The following is a 12,561-nucleotide window of genomic DNA, read 5'->3' as shown; positions in this document are numbered from 1 at the left end:
GAGTATCCAGCTGTTCTTAGTCAATGGAGGAGCAAAGAGTCTACTTTACCATCCACCGATTAATTCGAGACACGAGAAACTTTACCATGGATCACTACGTTTGCGAAGAACAGGTGTGATGTCTATCTGTGATTTATCATTTCCATCGCGTAATTATTGCGGTGCCGTTGAGAATGATACGAGAAGTTAAATGAGAAGCTTTTAGAGATAAAGCACATCGTGTTGGAGCAGCGAAAACGAAAGTCACAAGTTACGAAGATTAACTTGCAATTAGTATTCTTAACGAATGAAAGACGAATATGATTGATAATTGCAGCACGTATCTGAATAAATTTCTTATACGTTTCGCAATTAATCGTATTCCATTGGCGACGAAAGTTTCATTTAAGACAAAAGTCCTGTACAGGTTAATAAATAATATTTTATTCCTACGATACAGACATATGCAGTCTACGTAGTAACTATGCCGTAAATGTGAGAAAGAATCTTTGAGAAAATGTAGTCACGATATTAATCAATTCAAATATCCACGGAAAAATTCAAAAATGAAATTCACGGGAAAGAAAATACACGAATCCCGATTTTCGATTCTTTCGACATTGAAATTCTATTAAACGTAAAAATCTCAAATGAAAGTACCGCGCTAAACCAACAGCGATGTAACGTTAACAAACAACAGCGATTAGAAGCCGTCGATAACGAAAGCTGAAACCGAAATTCAAGCGTCTGAAAGACGATCCACTATGCTCAAAAAGAATCACAGCGAAGTCGAAAAAGGGCATCCGAAGGCACGGAATGCGAATAAAAGGACAATCTCATTTTGTCGAGGAAACTAGGAAGCACCGCATTGCGGTAATATCGCGCGACCGAGCGAAACCTGGTGGAAGCTCGTCTCGAAAACAAGGGACGCCACTGGGAGAAAGGGATATAAAGCGAGACTCGAAAAGAAGAGAGTACAGCGAACGAGTGGGTCTTGGCTTCGCCGCGATTTAAGAAGAACAAAGGGTAGAATGTTGGGTAAACAGGGAGGAATGGAGGCGAATAGCGGGCGAGAAAGTTTGGAATCGGTGTCGATCGAAGGGCCAGGTTAGACGAAGCAGCGTTCGTTGCTAGCTGGAACGAGGCAGCGCGTGTATCCTTTTTGATCGTGCGATCGGTGCTCCAAAGAGGATCTGGCAACAACGGCTGGAGGAGGAGTGATCTTACAGGAGCATTGGCCACACGAGAACGAGAAGGAAGGAGGGAATCGACGTTGGTGGAAAGAAGAGCACGGCCTCACCTGAGGAGAGAACGAGAGGAGAAGGGCCGAAGAAAGCGGCGGGTCCGAAGCAGGCCTGGTCCAGCGCTCGTGAAACTCGTCTCGCACAGGAGAAATACCTCGCGTTCAACGTCGGAACTTCCGGTCGAGTACGGTACACTACGCGTTTTCCTCCACTTTCGTCACGTTTCTTCCTTTTTACATATTTTTCTTCTTTCTTCGTTGATGTGCGATACTCGCGGGATTGCGTTCGCGTTGTAGAATAACGGGAAGCTGGCAGAGAAAAGGGGAGAAACGAAAAGAAAAGACAAGCGGGAGGAAAGTTTTTGACGAAACAATGTTTCGCCCCGTGGGAGTGTGAGATGCCGAGGATCGGCTGAAAATGCAGTGTTTCGCGTGCGAACACAATACTCGTCCACGTGTGCCACGGAAACAACGATTTTGCCCGCCGCGGCTCGCTTAGATTCCTCTTTCGAACGTTCCTGGGCACGTTCGCTCGCTGAGATCGACGAGAAGGTGAGAGCAATACAACCGACACTGCGTTCCTCGTGTGATGTTCCTGTATTTTGGACGCCGCGATGATTCATTTCTCGAGACGCTCCAATGGTTCTCTAAACACGATCGAATTTGACAGTAACGGCGTTGGACAACGATCGTTAGGTTCCGCGCAATTCATGCTGGTAAACTTGTGTTTATTTATACGCGGAACGATACTGAACGTGATCACAGCCGACCGAACAGGTATATTCAAAATAAACACGCAGTGACGAACACAGTTGTGGTCTGTGCTTACACGGAGATCGATCGGCAGAAATTATTCCTCCAAACTCGCCTAGAAACGTAACTATACATTTGTTTTAATCTCTTGTTTCGAACTTTACGATTTAAAGATCATTCGGATTTTTAACAACGGTCGAGCTTCGTTGTAGTGCGAATAGTTTCAAATGTTTCGTGTAATGCATATAACGTATTCGTAAAAGAATTCCTTACATGTTCGAACGCTTGCGGCAATTCTTTCGCTACAGTGTGTTTTAATAATATCCGTTTGAACGTAACATCCATTTCGAAATACAAAGTTGAGTAGAAAGTGAATGTTTAACAGTGCGTGTACGTTCGAATTCGAGATTCGTAGCATCGTTAATGAGTTTCCTGCGACGCGATCTGCTTAACCGGAGATAAACAAAACCTTCGTCTAATGATTTTTTAATCGAATCAGAGGCGACGTTGGAATGCGGGATGATGGGACGCGTTGCGAGGAAATCCGTGGAAGGGCAAATGACCGGGAATCACGCGGAGCCCTCGAGCTGTACCGCGGCACGATCGACGCGCGTCACGAGCTCGAAAACTACAAAACCCGAACTAATTAAAAGGGAATCAGCCAGCCGTCGTGACACAAAATTCTCCGTGTCGATCGACCGGCCGTGACAGAACGACACGGACAAAGAGAGCACGCGGAGAGGAAGAGAGACGGGGCTAGAGCGACGCCGCGTCGCGACGCGGTGCAAATCAAATATTAATCGTGCAATTAGCGCCGATTGTTAATCGGTTTTGTTCTTTTTTTTTTTTTGGTTACATTGCTCGGCGAAGCTCGTCAACCGGTGCCGCTGGTGCGACCGGAAAGCGTTCGAGACGATGACACACGTTCTGGCATTCGTGTTCCTCTCCCTGTCATCAGTCACAGGTTTATTCTTGGTTGAGGTCCCCGTCATTAATTTCGGATTATCGCAAATTGTACGAACTCCGCTTCCCTCCCCACCATAGAGCGGCAACTCCGCGCGATCGGTTTAATGCAGGAAGGTGCATTCGTTCGGTTGCTTCCGTCTTAATTGGCTTGATTGTTTCCGAAGGACGGTTAATGAGCAAAAGTTTTGTAGTACTTAAGGGAACTTACTTAGGTACCGCGAGCAACGTGTTGGATTTTTAACTAGCCGCAAGTATGAAATACCGTACACTAATTGTGAAACATTTAAGAGAGATGCAAGTCTGAAGAAGTTTAGGAGAATATCGGAGCTAGCTTCCCATTACGCGTATAAAAGTTTATGCGGTCTCTTTAAATTTAAGAACTTACAGTTCTATGAAAGACGCAAGTTAGAAAGAAAATGAAATTAGAATTTCGTGTCAATGACTTTTGAATCATCCTGCGGTAGACATAAACATTTCTATCAAACACAAATTTTATTTTTATTCTTTTTTTTTTTTCTATAATATAGAATTTAACTTTTGCGCAGTAGGATTTAACTCTAACTCAATTATTCGCATTTATTTCCTGTAACAATTTTTTCGTATATCATAGTAGAAATGCAAGAAATCTTGAGAATAAAGAAATAATTGCCGTTTGAATCGTTCCTTCCGAGTTCTTCGCCATTTCTTTTTTCACGCGCTATAAATATAAAGCGACATTCAAATTTTTACCTCGAGTAATAATTACAGATCAATTAAATTAAAATGAATTTGGTATAAGGTATTTCCCTGTATAATTAATTCCCTGTATAATAGTTGTGCCCTATATTTGCCGGCCACTGCACGGCCGAAGAAATTACTACGGCGCAGATATACCATATAATATCTCACTAATTAACTTCCAGTGCCGTCTGCCACGCAGTTGCTGATTTTCGATTCGACCAACATGGGAACTAGAGCCGTCGCTGTGGGGGCGGCACCAGGAGCAGCGGGGGTATCTGGCGAGGCAGGTTTAGCCGGCGTACCCAGACTTCTGGAGGACCTGGCTCGACTTTCCGAGGACAAAGACACAGCTGACATTGTCTTTCTGCTAGGAAGGGACGAGACACCGGTGTACGCTCACAGAATTATCCTCCAAGCGAGGTCAGTACTCGAATCGTTTCGTCCTTCTCGACCAAGCGATTCCAAAACCGTGGAGTTAATCTCGCTGGCGCACGCGTCGATACCTTCCAGTTGATAAGGGAAAACATTTCAAACCCGACTTATACACAATGAGACAATTTATATTATTTTCGCTTGCTCTCGATATCTTTCAACGCCTCCAGGGACGCGAACGAGCTCGACGCATTCCGATGAACGGAGCACGCGAGATCGGAAATTTTATTAAGTCGAAGGCAACCGTTCGAACGACTCACCCTGGGACCAAATTAATTGTTAATCGTAATTTTTATTAAAACAGATCGCGTCTCGTCGAGCGATTCGTAGCCGATACGGATTTCCTCGGAGACCCGACAACTATTCGAAAACACGCGTGAGATAAATCACACCGGAGACAAACACGCTCACCCGATACAGAGCTGGGGAAATATGCGGCCCCGCTATTTTCAGAGTGCACCCGGCGAAAAAGAAAAGTTGGAGGCAACCGAGACAATGGGCCCCGTCGTATCCCAGAAAATAGAGAATTAACGTAGAAACGTGGTGCTCCGTCTTATCCTCGGTGTAGTATCCTACAATGGAAATGGAGAGACGGACATAGCATAACGAAGCGGATTCGCGTTCGAAAATATTTTCGAAACACCGCGACTCGCCTTGGTCGCCTTCTCCGAGACGCCAACTTATTTCGCGGTAATTGCGTTACAAACTTTCCTCTCGTCGCTGAAACTGAAGTCGCGGGTACAAAGAGGGGTGGAACGAGGGAAAAACGAAAAGAATAGCTAGACGTTAACTTTCCTGCAGAATTGCAAACGAACCCAACGGAAGGGAAATGATAACTTCGTTAAATTCTTCGAGTCGCTGGAGGAACCTAGGTATACATAATTCACCTATCTCTCCCGTACGCTTTGCATCGTCCCTTCCGCTGTTTCTTCCGGAGCAAGGGAGAAAGTATATCCGGTCGGCAGGGACAATCCAGTCGCGAAACAAACGCTCGATCGGGCGAAATTCTATGAAAATTCTTGGTCGAACGAACGGTTCCCGGGAGAAAAATCGCCAAGTCATCAAAGTTTCTTGGGAACGAAGAGAAGGAGAGGATGGCGAAGTTCGCGGCAGCGATGAATTTTAATTAAGGGACTCCGATTGTTACGGTGAAACGAATCGATCGAACGTTCTAATTAGTTGGATAATAAGAGGAGAGGTACTCTTTTCTTCTGTTAGGGACGATTCATCCGTGACGAGCACGAGTCTCTGGGCCGCATTTTCGCTCGACGGATTTCTAATTGCTGTAAGAAGGGCTCGGTTTAATATTAGGTGGAGGGGCCTTAGCTTTCGAGGCAACGACATTCCACTGGATAGGCTTGATGCTAATTGTAAAGTCAATTACGATATTCCAGTGAACCCCTTTGATATCACGGCGTGGAAGGGAACGTCGGTCCTTTTGTCATCCCCGCTCTCTGTCGCTCTCCTCGCGCCTCGTTTCGTAGACACCGGGATCGGAAAATTAAGTTACGCATGCTCGTGACAGGCGTCGTCCGTAGGAGAAATGCATGGACAATACGCGACCGCACTCAAAACTCTACGCGGCGCTCTCCAGTCCGGTGAAAATCCTGACAAAGAGTCCTGGTCCCCCGTCCCACCGCTCGTCCCTCTCTCGTAGTCCTTGTCATTTCGAAATGCGACGCAGATGAGAACGATGTTTGACGGCGAGAGAAAAGAAATTGAAAAATACGTTCAGGCTTCGGTGATGTTCAATGGCACTCTAACGTAATCCCATCGTTTCTATCGATTCCCGCGTGCAACTGACCGCTATTAATATATCAAGTACCGTGTGTACTCTTATCTGTTCTATCGAATTTGATTTATTAAAAAGAGCACTTATTTACGTGTAAAAATACAGGTAGCTAGAAACCAAACCGTTCCAATTATCGACTCAACGGAGAAAGCAATTCCAGTTTCATCGACAGACCCACAGTGCCTACCGATGCAAGTGTAATCTCGACGAGACCTAAATTTCAGCTCGAGTTCCATTGCGATCTTCCGAGATAGAAGCTTCGAATTTCGAACAACGCTCACCAAGAAGAAGATGGATGTTCAATTGAAAAAGAAGCATTCGTTAACGGCGTTTCTCGCCAGTAATCATGCATTCGATGACAATGGTATACATTTGAATGTGGCGAATCGAGGCACACGATCTGATAATGGACCGAAGCGTGAGACTGTGGTGTTTTACCGGTACGGGAAACGAGGGGTGTGGCGCGAATTTGACTCTCGTGCACCGGAAACGGAGGCGGTTTTTGCGCGGAGATCGACGGAGCCGCTATATAATCGCACGCTTGGTCGTTAGTAGCGGAGCCCGCGGCGACATTCAACCCTTGCCGCCGTGAAACCAAGCAGCCACGACCCTCGTTTCCCGCCACCACTAGGCCCCTTACCCCCTAACATCCTCTTTCCACGTCGAGCTCGTGAACCTACGGTTACCACCCCCGTGACACCTCATCGTCACACCAGACGCGCACGCGTTGCCCTATTCTTTTCTCGGCGTCACTCGCTGATATTTGGTTTTCTTTGATTCCACTGCGGCGTTCGCCTGTGATTAGGGAAAAGCTTCTCTCCGGGAACGACTTCGTTCCTCGTGTTTTTCACCCCCTTTCCTCTCGTCTCTTCTTCTTCTTCTTCTTCTTCTTCTTCTTCTTCTTCTGCACGCTTTCTCTCCTTCTTCGCCTCGTTCTACCGAGTACCATCCATCACACAACCCAACCATCGTCCGCCGCTGCCTTGATTTTTCCTCTTAATACTTTTTCATTTCTTCGCCGGTAGTACGGTTTTTGTGCGCCGATATTGCCGCGGCTCTAGTCAGAATTGCCGGCCACGTTTCTTAGAACAGGCCAAAGATTCTCAAGGAAGAAAGCCCTTGCGACGCGTCTGACATATCCAATTCACCTCCCCCCGCGCAAATTTGAAAAGCAGATTTAACGATAAATCATATGGCGTGCAACGGTGTGCTTGCCTGTTAAACGTACGAGAAAATCGTGCAATATCCTCGATACTCGAATATTTCCCCTGTAATTTGTGGAAATAAATACGCGAACTATCGCTTTGATATTTGTGCGAGCCCGCATCGCTTCCCAACTACAGACGAAAGCATAAAGGTGGAGTTTTTCGGTCCGTTAAAAGTCGACCCACGGTAAGGTCTACATCTACACGCGCACCTCTGGTTTCCTGTACGCGAGGCTGGTGTTTTTAATTTTTTTGAGCACTAGTTTTCCTCTGTCGACTCTCTCGGCAACCATGTTTCGTGGCTCGGCCCCGCGATTTTCCAACTTTCGCACGCTCTCCTGTCGACGAAGCGGAGCGTTTGTTAACGCGTCGGTTATAATATCAAAGCACCCGGCGTGCATGCCTTTTCCATGTGCACCCGGTCTCTTTGACGGATTTTCTTTTGATTCGATACGGACTACGCTGTTGGTGTATCTACACTTTACCCCTTACCTTGACGAAACTCGTACCCGCGATCTCTTCGTTTCTAGCACGCGAAATCTTTTTACCTTGCGCTGCCTAGTAGTATTAGAAGACTGAACATCAGTGTGTCTTCAGTGGATCCACAAAGTACTCGTTTAAGGGTTCGTCGGTCTTTTCTAATTTAAATTCCACCCCTTTACCGTCACTGTTTCAACTTTTAATCGTTTCTTTGGTTAATCGCAATATCAAAATTAGAATAATTTCGCGTGGCAAAAGCTTCGCTCTATGCTAATATCAGATTCGAAATATTAAAATCGAATAGTTGCGATATCCGTAAAACACCATAGCGTAGTCATTGTCAGGAGTGTTTTAGAAGTAGTTTCGCTTAATTGCAATTCGAACGGTAGTTTCATATGGTGGAAATTTCCAATCGACTTAGCTCGTTGCTAATATGAAATCTAAAACCGAATAGTGAGAAAATCGATGGTAGACAATCGTGAAATCATTATTAGAGGCGAACAATTTCGAGAATATACTTTAGATATTGCACAAAGAAGAATATAGGAAATGCATCGATGATTTCGGGGTAAAAATAAGAGTTCTGTTCGTTTCTGTACTCGTGGATATTTAAAAGCCTCCCTTTTATGTACCTAGTCGCATTGTACGCATTGTAGGAGAGGATGTACACTAGAGAAACCGAGATCGAATGTTCTCCCAATGGGTCACAGGGAATCTCCGCTTTCAGCACGAAGTGCTAGAGAAAGATTTGTTCTTCAGAGTTTCTCCCGTACCTGGGGGGCTTGCCGTAGGAAAAAAAGGGACGAGAAGTGACTTTTCGAAGGTTGCCATTAATTTGTAGAGGAACGAAAACTAAAGCCCGACTGCGTACGTAGCGAATACTCTTGTGGCAACAGAGCTTCCTGACGAAGTCAATTAAGCCCTTTTGTAACAAGAAACTCTGCCAGAAGTAGTAGCGAAGGTGACGAAAGACGAAGTGGTGGGTGTGTTCGTTAGAAGGGTCACGCATCCACGGCACATTTACGCGAGCACGATTCAAAGCAGTGCACTTCTCTTCCCTGTAACTCGTATGCTATGGTAATTATCGTTCGGGAATCGATACCGACATCACTGCTTCGATTTCTCTAGATGCAAGAACTTCACAGCCGCGAAGAGGATCGGGACACCTGGAAATCCAACGTCAGTGCGTATGCTACATGCTCATCCGGAGACCTTTCGACAGTTCATTCACTATATATACACAGGCAAGGTAAATAATATCTCGAATAGATTCGGAATTTATTGTGGTGTTTGGCACGTGAAAGAATCTACCGAGAAAACTTTCGCTTTGACCCAAAGTCATGGCTGAGTTTCATTCGTAACTGTTCCGTAGATTATGCTTCAGGACAGTGGCATCTTCGAGATGTTGGGACTTGCTCAAGAACTAGGAGTCGAGGAACTATGGAGAAGTTGCGAGGAACACGTCTCCGCTACGCTTAGCCCAGGAAACGCGTGTGCTCTTTTGACTGCCGCTCTGGATGCCCAGGAGCGTGTTCCCGGTAAGTTATTCATGGCATACTGTTAAAAGTTTGCCTACCGATCGATCTGCATTCTCAAGTTTGCTGAATGTTTCATCTGATGGAAAATGAAACGGCAATTCAAACTTGCAATGGTTGGTAAGTGTGTGTTTCTTCTTGAAAGTGAAAAATGAAAAATGTTTAATTGAAATATAAAACAATTTCTTAGTAACTGAGAATTTGCGGAATATAATTAGTAATATTAGGATGTTTGTGTATATATTTGTTTCTTATGTGATATTTGATGACTATAATGAACGTGTGTATGTATGTGTGCAAGTGGCTTAAATTATGATATTATTCTATACACTGGATAAGAAAATTAATTAAACCGAATATGTAAATATCTTGAATCTAAAAAATTACAGTATGTATGGTAATTGTATTACATGATTAGTTATCGACCGTGCTTTTCGTTGTGTAACTGACATGCTCGTCACGAAGGCAGCACTATATACGGGATTTTACGAACTCAGTGATACCAACGCCTATAACGATAGAGTTTATTTTATCTCTATGTTTCATTTTCCCTAAACGTATTAAAAAATGTACAAATGTAAATTTGTTAAGTCTTCCAAATCTGCCAGATTTAGAATTTCGTAATCGAATTTCTTGAACCGAAATTTAACCGATATGATTAAATTTTAAAACGCATTTTAAGCAAGCGAAAGAAATAGGGAAAAATGAGAACGAACAGTTGGTACAACCACGACGCCACATTTTCCGGCGTCTGGCTATTACCAAGCACGCGTTTATCAAACGTTGCTTACTAATTTTTGAAATCACAACACAAAAATGTCGTACAAAGGACCACAAAAAGTTCAAAAGGTGATGGTACAGCCCATCAACCTTATATTTCGGTACCTGCAAAATCGTTCGCGCGTGCAAGTATGGTTATTCGAAAACATCAACCTACGAATCGAAGGTCACATCGTTGGATTCGACGAATATATGAATTTAGTACTGGACGATGCTGAGGAATATAATCTGAAGACGAAGGCCAGAAAACCACTTGGACGAATTATGTTGAAAGGCGACAATATAACATTAATACAAAATACAAATCCAGGGGCAAATTAAATTGTTCATCTATAACCTCAAGTTATGACCCAGGACAAACAAGACATATTACCTTATAACTTGTGCAATTACGCACACTGGAAGTGACTTAAAAGGGTTTAATAAAGATGGAGTTAACATTTTCCAAGTTGTACAAGTTGTGACGCATCTCTCGGTATAGTTAAGAAGAACAATGATTAACTGATAGTTACAAGTTGTAATTGAAAATACTATCGGGTTAAAGTGACGGTATTGCTTTCTGTTGTGCAACGTATTTGTTATTGTAATCTTGTAATAGAATAATTTTTCAAATAACTGAATGAGAAAACTATGCAATATAAGTCCCACTTGTGTAGATACCATCAAATTGTATCAGATCTTGTATCTCAGTTCATTTCTAACTTTAAGAAGAATTTCAGATGTAAATTTTATATGATTGAATAATTGCTGTAACAGATATGAATTAGATAAATATTTAATAAATATTTTTGATTCTAGGTTTGTGTTTTATTTATGTTTATTGCCAAAGTCCTAGCTGAATAGTTATTCTGATAAAAATATAATTTAGAAGTCGCAGAAGTTAAGTATTATTATTTAGATTATATTTTAATATCACTATCGATCTAAGATAAGTTGTTAACAAAGATCTTTCGTTATCATAGGTGGTAAAGGAGCTTGTTCCTCCTTCATCGAAAGATGTTTCGCTTTCATTGGAGAAAATGCTGTAGACACAGTGAAAACAACGGCGTTTTGTAATCTTCCAAAGGATGCACTGGTGAAACTTATCTCTTCGGACTATCTAGGGTTGGAGGAAGAAGATGTTTGGAGAGCTGTACTGAACTGGGCAAAATATCAGGTTCTTTTTCTTTGAACATTCTATTCCGTTTCCGAGTACTTTGAATCCGTTGAAAATTCCAAGAAGACTTAACGCTCTGATCATGCGTATGTCGTGCAAGGTCTTAGACCTTGTGTCGTATACGATTATTACCGGGTCCTTGGGTCCTTAGGTTCTTGGATCGGAATTTAGAATTACGAGTTAAGGAACGCTTAACCGTACGGACCACGCTCCTAGGCAGGGGTGACGCAGCCTACTCAACACTGGACAGAGGAGGAACGTGTGAGGGTTTGCCAACATTTATCAGGAGTGATAAATCACGTTCGCCTGCTGCTAATCGACAGCCAGGTCTTTGCGGAGGAAGTAGAGCCAACAGGAGCAGTGCCTATAGAGCTTTCCTTGGAGAGGTACGAATTTTTCAATCCCGATCGATCAAGTGGCTCAAAACCCATAAGGTATGGTTTGCCGGGAAATTTTCTTATTCTTGGAGGCTTTCGATTTTTACGTTTTGTTTTAGATATAGGTATGCAGCCCTACCAAACAAGTACGCGGAAATCTGTACAGATAAGAGGTTACAACCAAGAGTAAGTCCATTCCTATTTCCTGGGTCGCAAATTCTGTCGCGAGATAAGGTGGGTTTCCAGCGTCTCCTCAATCAGTGGTATGGATCACCGAAGCAAAGTTGGCGTTTGGTATATCGGTATGTATCGAGGAAAATGTAAATATTGGAAGCATATCGAGATCAATACGATCTTAACTACGAACGCGTTTCAGTGCCTCCAATCATGATTACTCTGCAACAGCGTTCCACCGACATTGTGACGGGGTTTGTCCAACATACGTAATTGCGTTGGTAAGTAATTTACACCTGTCAAATGAATAGTTATCTATAACTAACAAAGAATGATGTAATTTTCTAGGGAACTCGAGGAGAAATTTGTGGTGGCTTTAGCGACGCACCATGGGGTAAAACGAATGCTAAAGGGCACTACATCTCTTCAGAAAAAGCTTTCTTATTTACTCTGACTAATAACCAAGATGTTCCTCCAACGAAATACGACATTGTAAAGAAGCCTTTTGCAATTTGTTATCATCCGGAGTAAATATTATTTAACTAAGTATAACAAGATATGTTTGAACACATCGAAATATATCCTAATGATTAAACTGACTCAAATACTTTTATAGCATCGGACCAATTTTCGGAGCAGGAGCTGATTTACTAATTTCTAGTAACTGCAACGTGAACAAGGAAAGCTATAGTAATCTTCCCCATAGCTACGATGGAGAACACGCCTCTAACACTGTACTTATGGGAGACTACCATTTTTTTGTAGTAGATTACGAAGTCTTCACCCTCAGCCACCCAGCTCCCAAATCTACTCATTAGCAATATAAATATTTTTCATTCCATGAGCTTGTACATATATGGTTGCATACTTTTTTTTAAGAATAGTAAATTTAGGTAACACCGTTAGTAAGTTGTTCAATTCATAAATGAGTAAATTTTGAATATGAACAGGGTATAATTTTACGAAAAT

The 12,561-nt window shown here is 43.1% G+C and overlaps 2 protein-coding genes across 2 annotated transcripts; both read left to right on the top strand.

The window, feature by feature from the left end:
* Positions 1-1,359: 1,359 nt before the first annotated feature.
* On the top strand, positions 1,360-10,682 carry LOC117234627 (speckle-type POZ protein). The gene is made up of 5 exons (XM_033496023.1): positions 1,360-1,774; positions 3,844-4,081; positions 8,699-8,819; positions 8,943-9,108; positions 9,908-10,682. The coding sequence occupies exons 2-5, from the start codon at positions 3,885-3,887 to the stop codon at positions 10,204-10,206; spliced, it is 783 nt and encodes a 260-aa protein (XP_033351914.1). The 5' UTR covers positions 1,360-1,774; positions 3,844-3,884; the 3' UTR covers positions 10,207-10,682.
* Positions 10,516-12,410, top strand: LOC117234626. Its single transcript, XM_033496022.1, has 7 exons — positions 10,516-10,606; positions 10,848-11,041; positions 11,258-11,475; positions 11,538-11,720; positions 11,795-11,873; positions 11,941-12,119; positions 12,209-12,410. Exons 1-7 carry the CDS (start codon positions 10,516-10,518, stop codon positions 12,408-12,410), a joined length of 1,146 nt encoding a protein of 381 aa, XP_033351913.1.
* The last annotated feature ends 151 nt before the right edge of the window (positions 12,411-12,561 follow it).

This window comes from Bombus vosnesenskii, unplaced genomic scaffold, assembly GCF_011952255.1.
Source record: "Bombus vosnesenskii isolate JDL3184/JDL3185 unplaced genomic scaffold, Bvos_JDL3184-5_v1.1 scf7180000013305, whole genome shotgun sequence".
NCBI classification, from domain to species: domain Eukaryota; kingdom Metazoa; phylum Arthropoda; class Insecta; order Hymenoptera; family Apidae; genus Bombus; species Bombus vosnesenskii.
The sequence above is the reverse complement of the archived record's forward strand: the minus strand, read 5'-3'. Positions and strand labels throughout refer to the sequence as shown.

Coding starts and splice junctions, on each gene's coding strand:
- LOC117234627 (XM_033496023.1), top strand. CDS start 3,885: ATGGGAACTAGAGCCGTCGCTGTGGGGGCGGCACCAGGAGCAGCGGGG. Junction 8,820..8,942: donor ACTATATATACACAGGCAAG/GTAAATAATATC, acceptor ACTGTTCCGTAG/ATTATGCTTCAGGACAGTGG. Junction 9,109..9,907: donor TGCCCAGGAGCGTGTTCCCG/GTAAGTTATTCA, acceptor CTAATTTTTGAA/ATCACAACACAAAAATGTCG.
- LOC117234626 (XM_033496022.1), top strand. CDS start 10,516: ATGCAATATAAGTCCCACTTGTGTAGATACCATCAAATTGTATCAGAT. Junction 10,607..10,847: donor CTTTAAGAAGAATTTCAGAT/GTAAATTTTATA, acceptor TCGTTATCATAG/GTGGTAAAGGAGCTTGTTCC. Junction 12,120..12,208: donor GCAATTTGTTATCATCCGGA/GTAAATATTATT, acceptor ATACTTTTATAG/CATCGGACCAATTTTCGGAG.